Here is a 25,000-nt window from a genome sequence, read left to right on the forward strand (position 1 = left end):
ATTGTAGCCTAGTTGTTATAGTGTTGAACTCGTAACCGTAAAGGTTGCAAGTTCAAATCCCCGAGCTGACAAGGTACAAATCTGTTGTTCTGCCCCTGAACAGGCAGTTAACCAACTGTTCCTAGGCTGTCATTGAAAATAAGAATTTGTTCTTAACTGACTTGCCTAGTTAAATAAAGGTTAAATAAAAACATGTAAACTCCATTGACTAAATCATGAAGCTAGGCTGGCTAGGGTATGCTACTGTAGTTATATGTGTTCAACCATTGACTATTTCATGAACCTCGGCTAGGCTATCTAGGGTACGCTACTGTAGTTATATGTTTTCTTAAATTGACTATTTCATGAAGCTAGGCTAGGCTACTAGGCTACGCTACTGTAATTATATGTTTTCTTCCATTGACTATTTCATTAAGCTAGGCTAGCTAGGGTACGATACTGTAGTTGTATGTTTTCTTCCATTGACTAATTCATGAAGCTAGGCTAGGCTAGCTAGGGTACGCTACTGAAGTTATATGTTTTCTTAAATTGACTATTTCATGAAGCTAGGCTAGCTAGGCTACGCTACTGTAATTATATGTTTTCTTCCATTGACTAATTCATGAAGCTAGGCTAGTCTAGCTAGGGTACGCTACTGAAGTTATATGTTTTCTTCCATTGACTAATTCATGAATCTAGGCTAGGCTAGCTAGGGTACGCTACTGTAGTTATATGTGTTCTTCCATTGACTAGTTCAGGCTAGTACTCTCTCACCGTCTTTCTGGAAGTTCATAGACATTCGTTGAGCAGCGAGAAGAAAAGATTCAACCTCAGGTGGATGTGGGTGGATATGAAACCTCCACTGCATCTACTTGTGATCTATCATAATTTACTGTAATCAAACCTCACACACACACACACACACACACACACACACACACACACACACACACACACACACACACACACACACACACACACACACACACACACACACACACACACACACACACAATGCCGTGTAGCTAAGATTTCTAGAGTAAACAGATTTGAGGGAAAGAGAACATAGAAATACAAGTGAAATAGATACCGCACTGTGTCTCTCACACACACACTCACACTCACATACGGAGAGAGAAAACAGAGAAGTAGCATTAGCAAAAGGTCAATAGGAGATAGGGCCGGTGATGTACTCTGTGTGTTTTCTATTCAACTGGAGTTTATTCTTTATTGCTGTGTGCCCCAGATAGAATAGAGAACAGCCTCTGACATGCTGAGAGAGGGGGAAGTAAAGAGGCAAAGTTAGCCTGATGGAAACAAGGTCATCTCTTTAAAGTGACTATGTAGTACTGACTGTGTTGCGTACACACACACACACACACACACACACACACACACACACACACACACACACACACACACGTGCGCATACATACACGAGCACACGCTGACCCCCTCTCTACATAGAATATGTCACAATAGCCCTGCTCTAACTTCAACTTCACAGCCTGTAGACTGTATATGAATGGAGGGGGTTATTATGTGAACAGCATGTAGACTTATAATGATGTGAACAGCCAGTAGACTGTAGATGAATGGAGGGGGTTATAATGATGTGAACAGCCTGTAGACTGTAGATGAATGGAGGGGGTTATAATGATGTGAACAGCCTGTAGACTGTAGATGAATGGAGGGGGATATAATGATGTGAACAGCCTGTAGACTGTAGATGAATGGAGGGGTTATTATGATGTGAACAGTCTGTAGACTGTAGATGAATGGAGGGGTTATAATGATGTGAACAGCCTGTAGACTGTAGATGAATGGAGGGGGTTATTATGATGTGAACAGCCTGTAGACTGTAGATGAATGGAGGGGGTTATAAAGATGTGAACAGCCTGTAGACTGTAGATGAATGGAGGGGGATATAATGATGTGAACAGCCTGTAGACTGTAGATGAATGGAGGGGGTTATAATGATGTGAACAGCCTGTAGACTGTAGATGAATGGAGGGGGTTATAATGATGTGAACAGCCTGTAGACTGTAGATGAATGGAGGGGGTTATTATGATGTGAACAGTCTGTAGACTGTAGATGAATGGAGGGGTTATTATGTGAACAGCCTGTAGACTGAGATGAATGGAGGGGGATATGACGTGAACAGCCTGTAGACTGTAGATGAATGGAGGGGGTTATAATGATGTGAACAGCCTGTAGACTGTAGATGAATGGAGGGGGTTATGTTGATGTGAACAGCCAGTAGACTGAGATGAATGGAGGGGGTTATTATGATGTGAACAGCCTGTAGACTGTAGATGAATGGAGGGGGTTATGATGATGTGAACAGCCTGTAGACTGTAGATGAATGGAGGGGGATATAATGATGTGAACAGCCTGTAGACTGTAGATGAATGGAGGGGGTTATGTTGATGTGAACAGCCTGTAGACTGTAGATGAATGGAGGGGGTTATGATGATGTGAACAGCCTGTAGACTGTAGATGAATGGAGGGGGATATAATGATGTGAACAGCCTGTAGACTGTAGATGAATGGAGGGGGTTATGATGATGTGAACAGCCTGTAGACTGTAGATGAATGGAGGGGGATATAATGATGTGAACAGCCTGTAGACTGTAGATGAATGGAGGGGGTTATAATGATGTGAACAGCCTGTAGACTGTAGATGAATGGAGGGGGTTATTATGATGTGAACAGTCTGTAGACTGTAGATGAATGGGGGGGTTTATGACGTGAACAGCCTGTAGACTGTAGATGAATGGAGGGGGTTATTATGACGTGAACAGCCTGTAGACTGTAGATGAATGGAGGGGGTTATGATGATGTGAACAGCCTGTAGACTGTAGATGAATGGAGGGGTTATTATGATGTGAACAGCCTGTAGACTGTAGATGAATGGAGGGGGTTATTATGATGTGAACAGCCTGTAGACTGTAGATGAATGGAGGGGTTATTATGATGTGAACAGTCTGTAGACTGTAGATGAATGGGGGGGGGGGGTTTATGACGTGAACAGTCTGTAGACTGTAGATGAATGGAGGGGGTTATTATGACGTGAACAGCCTGTAGACTGTAGATGAATGGAGGGGGTTATGATGACGTGAACAGCCTGTAGACTGCAGATGAATGGAGGGGTTATGATGTGAACAGTCTGTAGACAGTAGATTAATGGGGGGGGGGTTTATGACGTGAACAGTCTGTAGACTGTAGATGAATGGAGGGGGTTATGATGATGTGAACAGCCTCCCAGGAACAACTGGTGTCGTGAATGAAAACGCCTTCGTACTTTTCCTCTCTGCTTGATCACTCCAACATAGCTGGGCTCAATACCCGTATAGCGTCTGAGTAAAGTTTCTGATATAGGATCAGTTTTGCCCCTTTTAGATCACAATGAATACGATTATATGGATACAGGGTGAGACCTGATCCCAGATCAGCACTCCTGCTCTGAGTTGTTTTATGATTACTGGCCCTGATTGCATTTTAATAGGAAGGCTATTTAGCCCGTGACTCCATCAAACCTCCCCTTCCCCAGACACTTCATTCAAAACCTCATCAACTTTATTTGTTTTCTAATGGGATGACGACGAGGATCATTACAGCTATGGTGCGACATTAAAATCAGCATACCTACGCTAAGATGTGACCACCAGCATGCTGTGTGGGATCAAGAGTTGATGTCGTAGCAGTACGCTGTTCAATGAGATTGTCTGTTGATATCGTAAATTAATTAAGACGTCATCACAATTGTTTGAAGGTATTGGAGAAACATTAAGGCAGTCGTAAAATGCTAACATATTGGTAGTTGGTAGTAAATTGGTAGGTAATCGGTAGTAAATGACATGTTCAGACGATATGCAAATATTTACTGGGATTATATTTTAGAGAGGCTCGGGAGAGGTTAGAAGCACCAGGGGGGCCCTTGGGATGGGAGGGAGGGAGGGGGTATATGTGGGGTTTGTGTGTAGGGTAGGGCGGTACAGGAGGGGTAAGTTTCCCCCTTCTCCTCAAAATGGGTCTGCCCATCCCTTGACACCAGGAGGTCCCTGTGGGAGAATTGTCTAATCCACTTTATCCTGTCTGAGACCTGAGACAGGCCCACCTGTCAGGATACATTTTGTGCAGACAGACAGGGCTCCATCCGGATCTGTTCTATGTCTCAACTGCCTTAAGACTGACTCATTATTCTGTTCTCCTGCTACAGAGAGGGATCCTCCCCAAAGGAGTACTGCAGATCCCCTATAGACTGACCCAGGATCCGATCAGGATCTAGGTCCCAGAGACAGCCTAACTCAAACCCAGGTCTTTCCATGGGAGAACCCAGAGACAGCCTAACTCAAACCCAGGTCTTTCCATGGGAGAACCCAGAGACAGCCTAACTCAAACCCAGGTCTTTCCATGGGGAGAACCCAGAGACAGCCTAACTCAAACCCAGGTCTTTCCATGGGGAGAACCCAGAGACAGCCTAACTCAAACCCAGGTCTTTCCATGGGGAGAACCCAGAGACAGCCTAACTCAAACCCAGGTCTTTCCATGGGGAGAACCCAGAGACAGTCTAACTCAAACCCAGGTCTTTCCATGGGGAGAACCCAGAGACAGCCTAACTCAAACCCAGGTCTTTCCATGGGGAGAACCCAGAGACAGCCTAACTCAAACCCAGGTCTTTCCATGGGGAGAACCCAGAGACAGCCTAACTCAAACCCAGGTCTTTCCATGGGAGAACCCAGAGACAGCCAAACTCAAACCCAGGTCTTTCCATGGGAGAACCCAGATACTTGATATCTTGCCTCCAATCACTTGGTCCAGTCCAGCTCCTGTATTCTATAGCTATTCGTCATGTCTACTAAAGAGTGACTAAGTGTCACTTCCCTGTTCTGCAGTCCGACGTTATTAGAGGAAGTGTTTTCTGACCAGCTGACTCGTCTCTGTGGAATTTTCTCGTTGTCATCACTTTTTGACATCACCTATGATGTAATCAATGACATCATCAAACTGGGGGTTCTCCAAGCGTGTTTTCAGCGAAGAGCGAGTTAGGGCGTTGAGGCGTTGTTGGCATGGTTGTTGGCATGACGATAAGGCGTATACTGTGATGTTGACATAAGAGGATGACAGGCAGTGTAGCGGGTGCAGAGCGACAATGTAACGCCATAACTCCCGGTGGAGCGAACAGGCGGTAGTGGGGATTTGAGGACACACAGATGTACTACTGCTAACTAGAGAGGGATCTGGATGTGCTAATACATTGTTCTACAGCTACAGAGAGGGATCCTCCCCAAAGGATTACTGCAGATCCCCTATAGACTGACCCAGAATCTGATCAGGATCCTGGTCTGGTTTACTGATCACTAGACACTCAGAGGAAACACTCCACTAATCTCTCTTAACCTAAACAGCTCTAGAATAAGCTCTGGAAGCTTAGCCAGACCCCCAATATCAGTCCTGCCTGGCCTAAAATGCAGCTATACTGTATATATGACATCAGTAGGATGTCCAATATTAACACTGTCTCAGCCGATTTGAACCCCAGGTATTTCCATGGGTTAACCCAGAGAGAGCCAAACTCAACCCCAGGTATTTCCATGGGTTAACCCAGAGAGAGCCAAACTCAACCCCAGGTATTTCCATGGTTTAACCCAGAGAGAGCCAAACTCAACCCCAGGTATTTCCATGGTTTAACCCAGAGAGAGCCAAACTCAACCCCAGGTATTTCCATGGTTTAACCCAGAGAGAGCCAAACTCAACCCCAGGTATTTCCATGGTTTAACCCAGAGAGAGCCAAACTCAACCCCAGGTATTTCCATGGTTTAACCCAGAGAGAGCCAAACTCAACCCCAGGTATTTCCATGGTTTAACCCAGAGAGAGCCAAACTCAACCCCAGGTATTTCCATGGTTTAACCCAGAGAGAGCCAAACTCAACCCCAGGTATTTCCATGGGTTAACCCAGAGAGAGCCAAACTCAACCCCAGGTATTTCCATGGGTTAACCCAGAGAGAGCCAAACTCAACCCCTGGTCTTTCCATGGGGAGAACCAGAGAGAGCCAAACTCAACCCCTGGTCTTTCCATGGGGAAAACCTAGATACTTGATATCTTCCCTATATCTTGGTCCAGTCCAGCTCCTGTGTTCTGTAGCTATTCTTCATGTCTACTAAAGAGTGACTAAGTCATCAGAGGAAGTGTTTTCTGTGTGACCAGTGACCAGCTGGCTCATCTCTGTGGAATTCCTTTTATCGTTGTCATCACTTTGTGACATCAACACCTATGATGTAATTGATGATATCATCAAACTGGTGGTCTCCAAACGTCATAATCATCAAATAACGAGATAGGGTGTTGTTGGCGTGGCGATAACACATTGTTGGCATGACGATAAGGCGTATACGTGTGGTGTTGACATAGAGGATGACAGGCAGTGTAGCGGGTGACAATGTAACTCCGTAACTCCCTGTGGAGCGAACAGGCGGCAGTGGGGATTTGAGGGCACAAACACACATGCTGATGTAGCCTTGGCGACAGAGTTGTTTATGTCAGAGCTGTCTCTCTCTCTCTATCTATCTATCCCTCTCTCTCTCTCCCTCTCTCTTTATTTATCTCTTTTTATCTCTCTCCATCTCTCTTTATCGTTTTCCGTCACTCTTTCCTCGCTCATGTCTCTTTCTTTCTGTCTATTTCCTTGTCTCTCTTTCTCTCTCTGTGTTGACAGATGCCAGTCATAATGGTACAAACTTGATTGCTACTGAATTAGAAAAGTCCCCTCCTTTTTTCCCCACGCTCTCCATCTTCTCTCTTCCATCTCTCCATCTCTCTCTCTCTCTCTCCATCTCTCCTCTCCTCCATCATCTTCCCCCCAAGAGTGAGTTCCCCAGAGAGAGAGAGATGGAGAGAGAGAGGCAAATATAAATGTGTGTTTTGGATGAAATGGGTTAATTAGTTTATACATAAAGTACTGTATTATTGCATACATTGTATTGTTGTATCTACTGTCTCGACCTCTGAATCCTCGGCTATGAAAAGCCAACTGACATTTACTCCTGAGGTGCTGACCTGTTGCACCCTCTACAACCATTGTGATTATTATTTGTCCCTGCTGGTCATCTATGACCGTTTGAACATCTTGAACATCTGGCCTTAATGACCATGTACTCTTATAATCTCCACCCAGCACAGCCAGAAGAGGACTGGCCACACCTCAGAGGCTGGTTCCTCTCTAGGTTTCTTCCTAGGTTCCTGATTTCTATAGAGTTGTTCCTAGCCACCATGCTTCTACATCTGCATTGCTTGTTGTCTGGGGTTTTAGACTGGGTTTCTGTACAGCACTTTGAGACAACTGCTGATATATAAAGGGCTTTATAAATAACTTTGATTAATTGCTGATTGGTCATGGTGGTTGTGAACCAGCCAGCAGTATTGTGGGTGATACATGCCCAATAGACCTTAACATGGTGACAGAGTGGGTGTCACATCGGGGTGGTTCTTAGGCCCTCCTCCAAAGACCCAGCGGGCCAAATTTGGCCTGCAAGATTTTTTATTTGGCCCCTCAACTTTTCTGAACAGAACTTTTTATTTAAATGTTTTATTGCTGTCCATAAAAGACAGTAAAAACACCAGCAAATCAGCTCCAATTGATTTTAATCTGTTCCAAAGTGTTCCCACACATAATAAAGACATATATGTGATGGTGTTCCTAATGTTTTGTACACTCAGTGTGTGTGTGTGTGTGCGCGTGTGCGTGTGTGACCCCTTCACTTTTTCCACATTTTGTTATGTTACAGCCTTATTCTAAAATGGATTAAATAAATAAAAAATGCTCATCAATATACACACAGTACCCCATAATGACATCACAATACCCCATAATGACAAAGCGAAAACAGGTTTTTAGACATTTTTCCACATTTATAAAAAATGTAAATCAGAAATACCTAATTTACATTTCATATTCGGACCCTTTGCTATGAGACTGGAAGTTGAGCTCAGGTGCATCCTGTTTCCATTGATCATCCTTGAGATGTTTCTACAACTTGATTGGAGTTCACCTGTGGTAAATTAAACTGATTGGACATGATTTGGAAAGGCACACACCTGTCTATATAAGGTTGCACAGTTGACAGTGCATTTCAGAGAAAAAACCAAGCCATGAGGTCGAAGGAATTGCCCGTAGAGCTCCGAGACAGGATTGTGTCGAGGCATAGATCTGGAGAAGGGTACCAAAACATTTCTGCAGCATTGAAGGTCCCCAAGAACACAGTGACCTCCATCATTCTTAAATGGAAGAAGATCCAAGAACCAGATGGTCACTCTGACAGAGGACCAGAGCTCCTCTGTGGAGATGGGAGAACCTTCCAGAAGGACAACCATCTCTGCAGCACTCCACCAATCAGGCCTTTATGGTAGAGTGACCAGACGGAAGCCACTCTTCAGTAAAAGGCACATGACAGCCGCTTGGAGTTAAAAGGACTCTTAAGACCATGAGAAACAAGATTGAACTCTTTGGCCTGAATGCCAAGCGTCACGTCTGGAGGAAACCAGGCACCGCTCATCACCTGGTGGTGGCAGCATCATACTTTGGGGATGTTTTTCAGCGGGAACGATGAACGGAGGAGAGTACAGAGAGATCATTGATGAAAACCTGCTCAGGACCTCAGACTGGGGCGAAGGTTCACCTTCCAACAGGACAACAGCCCTAAGTACACAGCCAAAGACAACGCAGGAGTGGCTTTGGGACAAGTCTCTGAATGTCCTTGAGTGGCCCAGACAGAGCTTTGTAGCGTAATACCCAAGAAGAATTGAGTCTGTAATCACGGCCAAAGGTGCTTCTACAAAGTAAAGTGTCTGAATACAATGTGATATTTCAGTTGTTTTTTTTATACATTTGCAGAATTTTGTAAAAACCTGTTGTGAGTGGATTGATCAGGGGAAAATATCTATTGAATCCATTTTAGAACGAGGCTGTAACGTAACGAAACGTGGAAAAAGTCACGGGGTCTGAATACGTTCCTGTGGAAAATCACCCCCCCTTCACTTTGTCCACATACTGTTCCAAAGTTTGGGGTCACTTAGAAATGTCCTTGTTTTTGAAAGAAAAGCACATTGTCCATTAAAATAACATCGAATTGAATAGTGTAAATAATGTAGACATAGTTAATGTTGTAAATGACTATTGCTGCTGGAAATGATGATGATGGATTTTTAATGGAATATCCACATAGGTTTACAGAGGCCCATTATCAGCTACCATCACTCCTGTGTTCTAATGGCACGTTGTGTTAGCTAATCCAAGTTTATCATTTTAAAAGGCTAATTGATCATTAGAAAACCCTTTTGTAATTATGTTAGCACAGCTGAAACCTGGAGTTCTGATTAAGAAACAATAAAACTGACCTTCTTTAGACTATTTGAGTATCTGGAGCATCAGAATTTGTGAATTTCTGGCTCAAAATGGCCAGAAACAAAGTACTTTCTTCTGAAACTCGTCAGTCTGTTCTTGTTCTGGGAAATGAAGGCTATTCCATGCGAGAAATTGCCAAGAAACTGAAGATCTCGTACAACGCTGTGTACTACTCTCTTCACAGAACAGAGCAAACTGACTCTAACCAGAATAGAAAGAGGAGTGGGAGGCCCCGGAGCACAACTGAGCAAGAGGACAAGTACATTAGAGTATCTAGTTTTAGAAACAGACACCTCACAAGTCCTCAACTGGTAGCTTCATTAAATGTCCCCGCAAAACACCAGCCTCAACGTCAACAGTGAAGAGGTGACTCCGGGATGTTGGCAGAGTTCCTCTGTCCAGTGTCTGTGTTCTTTTCTCCATCTTAATATTTTATTTTTATTGGCCAGTCTGAGATATGGCTTTTCTTTGCAACTCTGCCTAGAAGGCCAGCATCCCGGAGTCGCCTCTTCACTGTTGACGTTGAGACTGGTGTTTTGAGGGTACTATTTAATGAAGCTGCCAGTTGAGGACTTGTGAGGCGTCTGTTTCTCAAACTAGACACTAATGTAATTGTCCTCCTGCTCAGTTGTGCACCGAGGCCTCCCACTCCTCTTTCTTTGGACATAAAATGTCTAAGTGACCCCAAACTTTTGAATGGTAGTGTGTATATATATATATGTATATAAAGCTATATACACATACACATAGTTGGATATATATAATGATCATGTAAAGGTCATGCTTCTTGATATGCCACATCTGTCAGGTCGATGGATTTATTTTGTCAAAGGAGAAATGCCCTCTCTCACCCTGTCTCTCTATATTTCTATCTCTGTCTCTCCATTTCTCTTCTTTGGCATCGTCCAGTGATTCAACCTTCATTAGTCTTTTGGCTGAAGAGTTCTTTAGGAATGTTGATGATCACTGCAAACATCAGAAGAATGCAATGCTCTTAGAATGCTCCAGACCACTTGGATCCCTTCTGACACGCCCTTTTAGACTACATTCAAGAACCCATGTCATGAAAACAAAGCATCTTACTTCAAAGTTCCAGCCACCACAACTAAAAGACTGTTATCTAACTATGGAATTAGATGGAAGCATCCTCTACCTCTGCATCTCTCTTTGAATAGCATAGAATCCCAATGAGGGGCTTTAGAGTTTGAAGTTTACAGGGGGTTCCAGAGAATTTGGGGATGGGGGGGTGTCTTAATCCTTCTCGGGTTGCTCCTGGGGCTCTTGGGGTGAGGGGGGGGGAGTGACATTGACCCGTCAGTGGTAATAGAAACAGTGTTCTCAGTCAGTGATCCTTCTTATCCCACTCCTGGCACACACACACACACACACACACACAAAAGAGCCTACGGATCCCACTTCTGGCACCAGTGTGGATGCAGCTGCAGGGATGAAAGAACAGAAACACTAATAAGACAGCAGTGTGTGTTTGTGTGTGTGTGTGTGTGTGTGTGTGTGTGTGTGTGTGTGTGTGTGTGTGTGTGTGTGTGTGTGTGTGTGTGTGTGTGTGTGTGTGTGTGTGTGTGTGTGTGTGTGTGTGTGTGTGTGTGTGTGTGTGTGTGTGTGTGTGTGTGTGCGCGCAGTGGTGACTGGTGGGTTAGCTATATACCAGAGCCCTGAGATCCCTATAGACCTGCCAGACACCGAGTGGGAAGACCATGATAGACTGTATCATATGTTGAGACTATAGAAAGGTACAATGTTGACAATAGAAAGCTTTATCGACAAAATATGAAGCTACAATGTTGACAATAGAACATTTTCTCGACAATAGAAAGCTTTATCGACAACAGAAAGCTACAATGTTGACAATAGAACGCTTCATTGACAATAGAAAGCTACAATATCGACAATAGAAAGCTACAATGTTGACAATAGAAAGCTTTATCGACAACAGAAAGCTACAATGTTGATATTAGAAAGTTTTATCGACAAAATATGAAGCTACAATGTTGACAATAGAACGTTTTATCGACAAAATATGAAGCTACAATGTTGACGATAGAACGTTTTATCGACAAAATATGAAGCTACAATGTTGACGATAGAACGTTTTATCGACAATAGAAAGCTTTATTGACAATAGAAAGCTACAATGTTGACAATAGAAAGTTTTATCTAAAATAAAAAGCCTCAATGTTGACTATAGAAAGCTACAATGTTGACAATAGAAAGCTACAATGTTGACTATAGAAAGATTTATCAAAAATAGAAAGCTACAATGTTGACTATAGAACGTTTTATCAAAGATAGAAAGCTACAATGTCGACAATAGAACGTTTTATCAAAAATAGAAAGCTACAATGTTGACTATAGAAAGCTACAAGGTTGACAATAGAAAGCTACAATGTTGACTATAGAAAGCTACAATGTTGACTATAGAAAGCTACAATGTTGACAATAGAAAGTTTTATCAAAAATAGAAGCTACAATGTTGACAATAGAAAGCTAGAATGTTGACAATAGAAAGCTAGAATGTTGACAATAGAAAGCTACAATGTTGACAATAGAAAGCTACAATGTTGACAATAAAAAGCTACAATGTTGACAATAGAAAGTTTTATCGAAAATAGAAAGCTACAATGTTGACTATAGAAAGCTACAATGTTGATATTAGAAAGTTTTATCGAAAATAGAAAGCTACAATCTTGACAATAGCAAGCAACAATGTTGACAATAGAAAGCTACAATGTTGACAATAGAAAGCTACAATGTTGACAATAGAAAGCTACAATGTTGATATTAGAAAGTTTTATTGACAATAAAAAGCTACAATGTTGACTATAGAAAGCTACTATGTTGACTATAGAAAACTACCTTGTTGACTATAGAAAGCTACAATGTTGACAATAGAAAGCTACAATGTTGACCATAGAAAGCTGCAATGTTGATATTAGAACATTTTATCGACAATAGAAAGCTACAATGTTGACTATAGAAAGCTACATTGTTGACTATAGAAAGCAACATTGTTGACTATAGAAAGCTACAATGTTGACAATAGAAAGCTACTATGTTGACAATAGAAAGCGACTATGTTGACAATAGAAAGCTACAATGTTGACAATAGAAAGCTACAATGTTGACAATAGAATGCTACAATGTTGACAATAGAAAGCTACAATGTTGACAATAGAAAGCTACAATGTTGACAATAGAAAGCTACAATGTTGACAATAGAAAGCTACAATGTTGACAATAGAAAGCTACTATGTTGACTATAGAAAGCTACCATGTTGACAATAGAAAGCTACATTGTTGACTATAGAAAGCTACAATGTTGACAATAGAAAGCTACAATGTTGACTATAGAAAGCTACAATGTTGACAATAGAAAGCTACAATGTTGACAATAGAAAGCTACAATGTCGACAATAGAAAGCTACAATGTTGACAATAGAAAGCTACAATGTTGACAATAGAAAGCTACAATGTTGACAATAGAAAGTTTTACCTTCGCGCCCAGGCTCTTTTGCAGCCGGCCGCGACCGGGAGATCCATGGGGCGACACACAGGCCTAGCGTCGTCCGGGTTAAGGAGGGTTTGGCCGGTAGGGATGTCCTTGTCTCATCGCCCATAAGCGACTCCTGTGGCGGGCTGGGCGCAGTGCGCGCTAACCAAGGTAGCCAAGTGCACGGTGTTTCCTCCGACACATTGGTGCGGCTGGCTTCCGGGTTGGAGGCGCGCTGTGTTAAGAAGCAGTGCGGCTTGGTTGGGTTGTTTATCGGAGGACCCATGGCTTTCGACCTTCGTCTCTCCCAAGCCGAACGGGAGTTGTAGCGATGACACAAGATAGTAATTGCTAACAATTGGATACCACAAAATTGCGGAGAAAAGGGGGTAAAATTTAAAATTAAAAAACTGCAAAAGCTTTATTGACAACAGAAAGCTACAATGTTGACTATAGAAGGTTTTATCGACAACAGAAAGCTACAATGTTGACTATAGAAAGCTACAATGTTGTCAATAGAAATTATTAATTTTATCCCTTTGATCTTCTATAGACTACATGAGTTTATAGAATGTGTTTGTCATCTAGTGTCTCACTGTGCTGGTACTCTCTTGTAACAGTTATTTGTTTGGTGATGTCTGATGGTGATGGTAATCATTCTATTTGGTGGTGTCTGAGAGTGCTGGTAATCATTCTGTTTGGTGGTGTCTGATGGTGCTGGTAGTCATTCTGTTTGGTGGTGTCTGAGAGTGCTGGTAATCATTCTGTTTGGTGGTGTCTGATGGTGCTCGTTGTCATTCTGTTTGGTGGTGTCTGATGGTGCTGGTAGTCATTCTGTTTGGTGGTGTCTGATGGTGCTGGTAGTCATTCTGTTTGGTGGTGTCTGATGGTGCTGGTAGTCATTCTGTTTGGTGGTGTCTGATGGTGCTGGTAGTCATTCTGTTTGGTGGTGTCTGATGGTGCTCGTTGTCATTCTGTTTGGTGGTGTCTGATGGTGCTCGTTGTCATTCTGTTTGGTGGTGTCTGATGGTGCTCGTTGTCATTCTGTTTGGTGGTGTCTGATGGTGCTCGTTGTCATTCTGTTTGGTGGTGTCTGATGGTGCTGGTAGTCATTCTGTTTGGTGGTGTCTGATGGTGCTGGTAGTCATTCTGTTTGGTGGTGTCTGATGGTGCTCGTTGTCATTCTGTTTGGTAATTCTATGTGTTACTCACCTTCTCTCTTTTCCCTCCAGCTGTCTGGATCACTGAAGAGGAGGCTGACTGCGACCGAGGGGGCCTACCAGGGAGGTTTACGGCAGGGCCAAGGGCCCGGTAACGGCCCAGGTCTGGGCCCCGGTTCAGGTCTTGGTCTGAGCGGTACCGCCTACGGTACCTCCATGACCCAGGGTCCTGGGGTGCCCGCCAAGCGACTCTGCCTGGAGGATGTGACCCTCGCCATGGGTAGCAGCTTCCAGCAGAGTCCTTACTCTGGAGGACAGAGTTCTGGAGGTCATGGGGGTCCTGGAAGTCAGGGATCACTGGAAGGTAACAGGCTGGGGAACGGTAACCACGGGCTGGGGTCGCCTTACTCAATGCCCCCTAAGGCGAGTCCAGGGTCTGCGGGTGTTGGTGGAGGACATTTTCACCCCAATGGAAGCTCCTCGTCGGCCCCATCGGTTGAGCAGGAGCTGCAAGATATTCTGGATGAACTGACTAAGAACCCGGATCCGTCGTTGACGGAGTTGGATCTTGACAAGATACTGGGGAATAAAGAGGAGCAGAATCAGAATCAAGGGCATGGGCCGGGGTATATCCACCCACACTCGCCCAAACGCTCCCCCCAGAGACCCACCTCTCACCTGGAGAGCCACCTCACCCGTTCCCCAGGCTTTCCCCAGGCCGGGTCTCCCCAAGTAGGCCCGAGTCCGGCTGGAGCTCCCTACTCCATCCCCCACCCCTCCAAACCAGTCCCCTCACCCCTATCGGCCTCTCCTCATCACTCCTCTTCATCCCAGAATCAAGCTCGTTCTCCAATGCTCTCAGCCGCCCTTTCGTCTCGACCCGGTTCCACGTGGCACGAAGTATCGCGAGCCCAACAGCTCCAGCAAATGGCATCCAACTCCAACAAACACCTTTCTTCTAACACCCCTATCCAGCAGAACCAGTCCCAGAACCAGACCCAGGCCTCTATCCCTCCTCTATCCCAGCAAGGCTCACCCTGGGGCGGCCAGAAACTGCCCAACCTCCCCAACTCCTCCCCACTCCACCAGCAACCATTCAGCCCGGCTGGAAGCATCCAGAGCCCCCAGGGATCGCTGAGTCTCCCATCCGCTGGTCCTTCACCACCCTACCACCCAGAGAAGCTAGGCAGTCCGGCTATCGCCCAACCCCCCTTCAGCCCACAGAGTACCCTCCTACCTGGAGGAACGACCACCACATCCAACACTTCATCCAACATCCAGGGGTCCCAGGCCAACTACATGCCCAGCGGAGTTGCACCGACATCGGGGGCCACAAGGCCCTCGCCCCCCTACAGGACGGACAAGCCCCATGTTAGTCCGTTGCTTCAACCCCAGCCTCAACCTCAACCCCAGAACCAACCCCAGACCCAACATCCACATCCATACAGCACCCAGAACGGGTCAGGACCAAACAACAATATGTCTAGCCAGCTCTACAAAGCCATGACTGCAGGTCAACCCAGCAGCCTCAAGCTACTAATGCAACAACAACAACAACAGCAACAGTCGAACACACAGCAGCTACAGACTAACGCCCAGATAGGACAACACCCGTCCATGTCCAAACCAGGCAGTGGTGGCAGTGTACCCCACCAAGAACCGCCGTACTCCTTCACTAACACCAAACCCCTTCGCCACTTTGACCCCAACCCGGACCACCATGGAGGACAGCAGCAGAAGATGGGGGGAGGGGGACCACCTGGACAGGGACCCCCCAACCCCATGGCAGGTTATCGGGGAATGCAGCATGGGGGTGCTGCCGGAACAGCAGCATCTGTAGCAGCGAACCACGCCCATTTACTACAGCAGAGGATGCAGCAGATGGCAGCGATGCAACAGGCCACAGCAGGAGCCTTGGGAGGGCCACAACACTGTAGAGAGGTAAGTCATGATTGGCTGATTCTTCTTCCTGGTTGCAGTAAATTGAGAGGCGATTGGCTGGTTCTGCTTCCTGGTTGCAGTATGTAAGAGGTGATAGGCTGACTATACTTCCTGGCATGTAAGGGTCATTGGGCCATACTGTAAAGCGGTGAGAGATTGGCTGATTCTACTTCCTGGTATATGAAGAGGTGATTGGCTGGTAATACTTACTGGTCACAGTATTGGTTTACACTAATAACAGTGCCACAAACATGTCAGTGCTTCCTCCTGTTATCCCAGAGTATTCATCTGGTTCTTACACAGACTGAGGGGGTTCCACTTGTTACCACAGCCACAAAGTCAAATTGGCTATATCGTAGAAATGAATGAAAACAAAAATGTGCTTTTTGGTCTTAATTTAAGGTTAGGCATAAGGTTAGCAATGTGGTTAAGGTTAGGATTGAGTTTAGGTATAAAAACAGAAATTATAGAAATAGGCGGGATTTATGACTTTGTGGCTGTGGTAACTAGTGACGACCAGGCTGAGGTCATTTCTGGGTTGTGTTGGGTTACTCCTTTAGCTGTCTGTTTAGGGAACTGCTGTCTACTGCAGTTGTTCTAGCTGTATTATTTGGTGGTTAGGGACTGTGGAGCTCTGCTCTGTGAAAAGGCAGTTATATGAGGTGGGGAGTAGTGTTGAGGGGGGAGAGAGAGAGGACAGGAGAGGTGGGGGTAGGGGGGAGAGAGAGGAGGGTTACTTAGAGCCAAGAGGGGGACACCCTGCTGTTTCTAAGAGGGGGGGAGAGAGAAGAAAAGACGAGTCAGAAAGATAGAGAAAGAGTGAAGAAAGGGATGGAGGGGAGGGAAGAGTGTGTGCGTGTGTGCGTGTGTGCGTGTGTGCGTGTGTGCGTGTGTGTGTGTGTGTGTGTGTGTGTGTGTGTGTGTGTGTGTGTGTGTGTGTGTGTGTGTGTGTGTGTGTGTGGATAGAGAAGTCAGGAAGATGGGGGGAGTGTGAAAAGTAAGCTGAGGGGGGAAGGCAACAGAGACATGAAGGGGGGAGTGTGTGAATCATGTGGAGGACAGAACAGAACAGGCTAGAGGAAGAACACCCAAACTAGGGAAGAATACTGACTGTCCCCACTTCTTTTGACTAGGGCTCATACAGTAGTACACTATATAGCGAATAGCGTTCCATTTGGAACACAGGCAAACTTCATCACAGTGTTCACTGTCATCTATTCAATGTATATGGATAGAAGAGCTCTATTCCACACTACTGCTAGTCCCCTAATTACTATCTGCTAAAGACAGAAATATGGATGGAGAGGGAGGGGTTAAAGGGCTAGGAGAGAGAGAGAGCGAGAGAGAGAGAGAGAGAGAGAGAGAGAGAGAGAGATATATTGTCATCCTTCGAGAAACATTGTACACACACAGCACAGTTTTCTAAAGCCCTGTTCTGTGGTGTGAACTCAGTAAGACAAGACCGGGGTTTCCTGGCAAAATCAGCTTTCTGGTTGACTCAAGTTGGGCTTCCCTCCCACACACACACACACACACACACACACACACACACACACACACACACACACACACACACACACACACACACACACACACACACACACACACACACACACACACACACACAGATGGGGAGAGGAGAGAGAGAGATAGAGAGAGGTGGAGAGAAATGGGGAGAGAGAGATGGGGAAGAGGAGAGAGAGATGGGGACAGGGGAGAGAGAGAGATAAAAAATATGGGGGAAGGGAGAGGAGAGCGAGGAAGAGAGAGAGAAAGATGGGGTGAGGAGATATATGGGGGGAGGAGAGGAAGAGAGAGAGAGAAGAGAGAGAGAGAGAGAGAGAGAGAGAGAGAGAGACATTGTCATCCTAAAAGAAACCTGGTATAAAGGAGACGGACCCACTAGCTGCCCTCTAGGTTACAGAGAGCTGGTAGTCCCATCCACCAAACTACCAGGTGTGAAACAGGGGAGAGACTCAGGGGGTATGCTAATTTGGTATAGAGCAGACCTACTCACTCTATTAAATTAGTTAAAACAGGAACATCTGGCTAGAAATTAACAAGGAAATGATCTCAACAGAGAAAAATGTCCTCATGTGTGTTACCTATATCCCCCCAATAGAATCCCCATACTTTAATGAAGACAGCTTCTCCATCCTGGAGGGGGAAATCAGTCATTTCCAGGCCCAGAGACATGTACTAGTCTGTGGTGACCTAAACACCAGAACCTGACACCCTCAGCACACAGGCGGACAAACACCTGCCTGGAGGTGACAGCATTCCCTCCCCCGTATGCCCCCCTAGGCACAACTACAACAACATAACCAACAAAAACGGGTCACAACTCCTGCAGCTCAGTCGGACACTGGGTATGTACATAGTCAATTGTTGGCTTCGAGGGGACTCCTATGGTAGGTACACCTATAGCTCATCTCTTTTGCAGTAGTACTGTAGACTACTTCATCACTGACCTCAACCCAGAGTCTCTCAGAGCGTTCACAGTCAGCCCACTGACACCCCTATCAGATCACAGCAAAATCACAGTCCACTTGAACAGAGCAGTACTCAATCATGAGGCACCAAAGCCAAAGGAACTGAATAATATTAAGAAATGCTATAGATGGAAGGAAAATAGGGTTGAAATCTACCAAAAAACTATTAGGCAACAACAAATTCAATGTATTCTAGACAATTTCCTGGACAAAATGTAATAGTGAAGGTGTAAACTTGGCTGTAGAAAACCTAAAAAGCATATTTGACCTCTCAGCTTCCCTATCAAATCTAATAATGTCAAGCAGACAACCTGAGAAAATTAACAACAATGATAAATGGTTTGATGAAGAATGCCAAAACCTAAGAAAGAAATTGAGAAACCTATCTAATCAAAAACATAGAGACCCAGAATACCTGAGCCTACACCTTCGCTATGGTGAATCACTAAGACAATACAGAAATACACTACAGGAAAAGAAGGAACAGCACGTCAGAAGTCAGCTCAATGTAATTGAAGAATTCATAGAATCCAACCACTTCTGGGAACATCGGATACCCCTAAACAAACAACAACACGAGGAGTTATGTAACCAAAATGGAGATGTATGGCTAAACCACTTCTCCAATCGTTTTGGGTCTATAACAAAGAACAAACAGCTAAAACATATACATGATCAAATACAAATCTTGGGATCAACTATTAAAGATTACCAGAACCAACTGGATTATCTAATTACATTAAATTAACTACAGGACAAAATACAAACCCTCCAACCCAAAACGACCTGTGGTGTTGATGGTATCCAAAATGAAATTATAAAATATACAGACCGCGAATTCCAATTGTCTATACTTAAACTCACACACATCATCCTCAGCTCTGGCATCTTACCCAATATTTGGAACCAAAGACTGATCACCCCAACTTTGACCCCAAAATACACTACCGGGGTATGCGTCAACAGAAACCTTGGGAAAATCCTCTGCATTATCATTAACAGCAGACTAGTTCATTTTCTCAGTGAAAACAATGTACTGAGCAAATGTCAAATTGTCGTTTTACCAAATAACCGTACGACAGACCATGTATTCACCCTGCACACCCTAATTGACAACCAAACAAACCAAAACAAAGGCAAAGTCTTCTCATGCTTTGTTGATTTCAAAAAAGCTTTTGACTCAATTTGGCAATAAGGGGTCTGCTATACAAACTGATGGAACGTGGTGTTGGGGGAAAAACATACAACTTTATCAAATCCATGTACACAAACAACAAGTGTGCGGTTAAAATGGACAAAAAAACACAATTCTTTCCACAGGGCCGTGGTGTGAGACAGGGATGCAGCTTAAGCCCCACCCTCTTCAACATACATATCAACGAATTGGCACGGGCACTAGAACAGTCTGCAGCACCCAGCCTCACCCTACTAGAATCTGAAGTCAAATGTCTACTGTTTGCTGATGATCTGATGCTTCTGTCCCCAACTAAGGAGGGCCTACAGCAGCACCTAGATATTCTGCACAGATTCTGTCTGACCTGGGCCCTGACAGTAAATCTCTGTAAGACAAAAATAATGGTGTTCCAAAAAAGGTAATTTTGCCAGGACAGCAAATACAAATTCCAAACATCATCACTACAGGTAACTTCTACAAAGTTGTGAACGATCAGAGTGACAAGGCAAGAAGGGCCTTCTATGCCATCAAATGGAACATAAAATTCAACATATCAATCAGGATCTGGCAAAAAATACTTGAATCAGTTATAGAACCCATTGCCCTTTATGGTTGTGAGATCTGGGGTCCGCTCACCAACCAAGAACTCACAAAATGGGACGAACACAAAATTGTGACTCTGCATGCAGAATTCTTCAAAAATATCCTCTGTGTACAATGTAAAACACCAAATAATGCATGCAGAGCAGAATTAGGCCGATACCCACTAAGTATCAAAATCCAGAAAAGAGCTGTTAAATTCTACAACCACCTAAAAGGAAGCGTTTCCCAAACCTTCCATAACAATGCCTTCACCTACAGAGAAACATACACACACGAAACACGCTCACAGACACACACACACACAAGAAACAGGCACACACACACACACAGAACACGCTCACAGACATATACATACACAAAACACGCTCACAGACAAACGCACATGAAATACGCTCACAGACACACACACACGTAACACGCCCACAGACACACACATACACACGTAACTCTCTCACAGATTCACACAGACAGGGGTTTCCTGGCAAAATCAGCTTTCTCGTATTTGTTGACTCAAGTGGGGCTTCCCTCCCTCCCTCCCTCCCACACACACACACACACACACACACACACACACACACACACACACACACACACACACACACACACACACACACACACACACACACACACACACACACATCACACAAACTCTTTCTCCATCTCTCTCTCTCATTTTCTCTTTCTCTCAATTCTCTGTCTTCCCCACTTTTTCTTTCTCTCAATTTAAATTCAATTTCAATTCAAAGGACTTTATTGCCATGGGAAACATATGTTAACATTGCCAAAGCAAGTGAAATAGATAATAAACAAAAGTGAAATAAACAATCGGAAATGAACAATAAACATTACACTCACAGAAGTTCGAAAAGAATAAAGACATTTTGAATGTCATTAAAGTACAAAAGGGAAAATCAATAAACAGAAATATGGGTTGTGTTTACAATGGTGTTTGTTCTTCACTGGTTGCCCTTTTCTTGTGGCCTCAGGTAACACATCTTGCTGCTGTGATGGCACACTGTGGAATTTCACCCAGTAGATATATGAGTTAATCAAAATCGGATTTGTTTTCGAATTCTTTGCGGGTCTGTGTAATCTGAGGGAAATATGTCTCTCTAATATGGTCATACATTGGGCAGGAGGTTAGGAAGTGCAGCTCAGTTTCCACCTCATTTTGTGGGCAGTGAGCACATAGCCTGTCTTCTCTTGAGAGCCATGTCTGCCTATGGCGGCCTTTCTCAATAGCAAGGCTATGCTCACTGAGTCTGTACATAGTCAAAGATTTACTAAATTTTGGGTCAGTCACAGTGGTCAGGTATTCTGCCACTGTGTACTCTCTGTTTCGGGCCAAATAGCATTCTAGTTTGCTCTGTTTTTTTTTGTTAATTCTTTCCAATGTGTCAATTCTCTTTTTGTTTTGTCATGATTTGGTTGGGTCTAATTTTGTTGCTGTCCTGGGGCTCTGTGGGGTCTGTTTGTGTTTGTGAACAGAGCCCCAGGACCTCCTTCTCTCTCTCTCTCTCTCTCTCTCTCTCTCTCTCTCTCTCTCTCTCTCTCTCTCTCTCTCTCTCTCTCTCTCTCTCTCTCTCTCTCTCTCTCTCTCTCTCTCTCTCTGTCTCTGTCTCTCTATGTCTCTCTCTCTCTCTCTCTCTCTCTCTCTCTCACTCTCTCTCTCTCTCTCGCTCTCTGTCTCTGTCTCTCTATGTCTCTCTCTCTCTCTCTCTCTCTCTCTCTCTCTCTCTCTCTCTCTCTCTCTCTCTCGCTCTCTGTCTCTATCTCTCTCTGTCCACCTACACAAGCTAAGAGGAGTTCCTTGCACTGACTGTCTCTTCCTCTATTTCTCTCCCACAATCCCTCTCTCTCTTTTCCAGTTGACTATCCTTCTTTTCTCTGACTTCTGACTTGGGGCTGTGCCGCTGTGAGCAGGGAGCAACACACACAAACACACACACACACACACACAGGCAAAAATCTCTTGATTTATGCCTGCTATATGATCATACTGTTGACTGTTCCTCAACATGAATTATTTACACACCAGAGGAGTGTGTGTGTGTGTGTGTGTGTGTGTGTGTGTGTGTGTGTGTGTGTGTGTGTGTGTGTGTGTGTGTGTGTGTGTGTGTGTGTGTGTGTGTGTGTGTGTGTGTGTGTGTGTGTGTGTGTGTGTGTGTGTGTGTGTGCGTATACATGTATGGGTGTGTGTGTGTGTATGGGTGTGGTAACACAGGTGTACTGTGTTGTGCTTGGTGGTGTTAGATGACACACCAAAAATAGGGTATATTTGTGTGAGTTGTTGTCGTAGAGACCACACTGTTTTTTTCCACACTTATTTTCCATGAGTCAGCAAAACCGTGGTCAGGATCCACACGCACACACACTATAAACATACATACACACACACTCGTACCAACTGTTATGTACACACACCTGTGCAGTCATTATCACATCTCCTTGACCTAAACTAGCCACAACCTTCTTCCTCTTCCACTCTTCACCCCCTCCTCTCTCTGTTTGTCCTTCCTCCAAAGCTCAGAGAGAGAGAGAGACAGAGACAGAGAGAGAGAGAGAGAGAGGGAAGGGGGCAAGAGAGACAGAGACAGGGAAGGGGGCGAGAGAGAGAGAGACAGAGACAGAGAAGGGGGCGAGAGAGAGAGAGAGACAGAGACAGAGAAGGGGGCGAGAGAGAGAGAGAGACAGAGACAGAGAAGGGGGCGAGAGAGAGAGAGACAGAGAAGGGGGCGAGAGAGTTTATCCTTCCTCCAAAGCTCAGAGAGAGAGAGAGAGAGAGCGAGAGAGAGAGAGAGAGAGAGAGAGAGAGAGAGAGAGAGAGAAGCTTCTCTGTTTGGGGCCTTGGGCATTTATTTACAATGGGAGGGGGAAAAGGAGAGGAGAAGATGGACAGACAGAGAGAGGGGGGAGAGAAGGAAAGATTGAAGTAAGAGAGGATGTTTGGCAGTGAACGCAGCCTCAAATCTCCACTAGTTGTTTTCAGAGGAAAATGAAATGCGTACTACCTGATTCATGCACACACACACACTTTCCGGTCAGTGTGTGTTTCAGTGCTGATGTTGTGGTTAACATGTTTATTACCTGTCATTTACTTCTCCCTCATTTGTCCTTTACCTCTATCTCTGTCCCTCCCCTCTGTCCCTCCCCTCTGTCCCTCCCCTCTGTCCCTCCCCTCTGTCCCTCCCCTCTGTCCCTCCCTGTCCTACTCCTCTCTCCCTCCCCTCTGTCCCTCCCCTCTGTCCCTCCCTGTCCTACTCCTCTCTCCCTCCCTCCCCTCTGTCCCTCCCCTCTGTCCCTCCCTGTCCTACTCCTCTCTCCTTCCCTCTCCTCTGTCCCTCCCCTCTTTTCCTCCCTGTCCTACTCCTCTCTCCCTCCCTCCCCTCTGTCCCTCCCCTCTGTCCCTCCCCTCTGTCCCTACCTGTCCTACTCCTCTCTCCCTCCCTCCCCTCTGTCCCTCCCCTCTGTCCCTCCCCTCTATCCCTCCCCTCTGTCCCCTCTGTCCCTCCCTGTCCTACTCCTCTCTCCCTCCCTCCCCTCTGTCCCTCCTCTCTGTCCCTCCCTGTCCTACTCCTCTCTCCCTCCCTCCCCTCTGTCCCTCCACTCTGTCCCTCCCCTCTGTCCCTCCCTGTCCTACTCCTCTCTCCCTCCCCTCTGTCCCTCCCCTCTGTCCCTCCCCTCTTTCCCTCTGTCCCTCCCCCTCTGTCCCTTCCCTGTCCTACTCCTCTCCCCCTCCCTCCCTCCCCTCTGTCCCTCCCTGTCCTACTCCTCTCTCCCTCCCCTCTTTCCCTCCCTCCCTCCCCTCTGTCCCTCCCTGTCCTACTCCTCTCTCCCTCCCCTCTTTCCCTCCCTCCCTCCCCTCTGTCCCTCCCTGTCCTACTCCTCTCACTCTCCCCTCTTTCCATCCCTCCCTGCCCTCTTTCCCTCTCTCCCTCCCCTCTGTCCCTCCCTGTCCTACTCCTCTCTCCCTCCCTCCCCTCTGTCCCTCCCTGTCTTACTCCTCCCTCCCTACCCTCTTTCCCTCCCTCCCCTCTGTCCCTCCCTGTCTTACTCCTCCCTCCCTACCCTCTTTCCCTCCCTCCCTCTGTCCCTCCCTGTCCTACTCCTCTCTCCCTCCCTACCCTCTTTCCCTCCCTCCCTCTGTCCCTCCCTGTCCTACTCCTCTCCCTCCCCTCTTCCCTCCCTCCCTCCCCTCTGTCCCTCCCTGTCCTACTCCTCTCTCCCTCCCCTCTTTCCCTCCCTCCCCTCTGTCCCTCCCTGTCCTACTCCTCTCTCCTCCCCCTCTTCCCTCCCTCCCTCCCCTCTGTCCCTCCCTGTCCTACTCCTCTCTCCCTCCCTCCCCCTCTGTCCCTCCCTGTCCTACTCCTCTCTCCCTCCCCTCTTTCCCTCCCTCCCTCCCCTCTGTCCCTCCCTGTCCTACTCCTCTCTCCCTCCCCTCTTTCCCTCCCTCCCCTCTGTCCCTCCCTGTCCTACTCCTCCCTCCCTACCCTCTTTCCCTCCCTCCCCTCTGTCCCTCCCTGTCCTACTCCTCTCTCCCTCCCCTCTGTCCCTCCCTGTCCTACTCCTCTCTCCCTCCCCTCTTTCCCTCCCTCCCTCCCCTCTGTCCCTCCCTGTCCTACTCCTCTCTCCCTCCCTCCTCTTTCCCTCCCTCCCTCCCCTCTGTCCCTCCCTGTCCTACTCCTCTCTCCCTCCCTCCCCTCTGTCCCTCCCTGTCCTACTCCTCTCTCCCTCCCC

At 45.9% G+C, this 25,000-nt stretch overlaps 1 protein-coding gene across 1 annotated transcript in view; it reads left to right on the forward strand.

Annotated features, from left to right (window-relative positions):
* LOC135510322 (trithorax group protein osa-like) overlaps positions 1–25,000 on the forward strand; it is a 157,986-nt gene that overhangs the window by 84,574 nt on the left and 48,412 nt on the right. Inside the window, exon 2 of the mRNA XM_064931158.1 lies at positions 14,126–15,994. Within this exon, the coding sequence (XP_064787230.1) occupies positions 14,126–15,994 (1,869 nt within the window). The remainder of the gene's footprint in view (positions 1–14,125; positions 15,995–25,000) is intronic.

Source organism: Oncorhynchus masou, chromosome 23 (assembly GCF_036934945.1).
Source record: "Oncorhynchus masou masou isolate Uvic2021 chromosome 23, UVic_Omas_1.1, whole genome shotgun sequence".
NCBI lineage: Eukaryota > Metazoa > Chordata > Actinopteri > Salmoniformes > Salmonidae > Oncorhynchus > Oncorhynchus masou.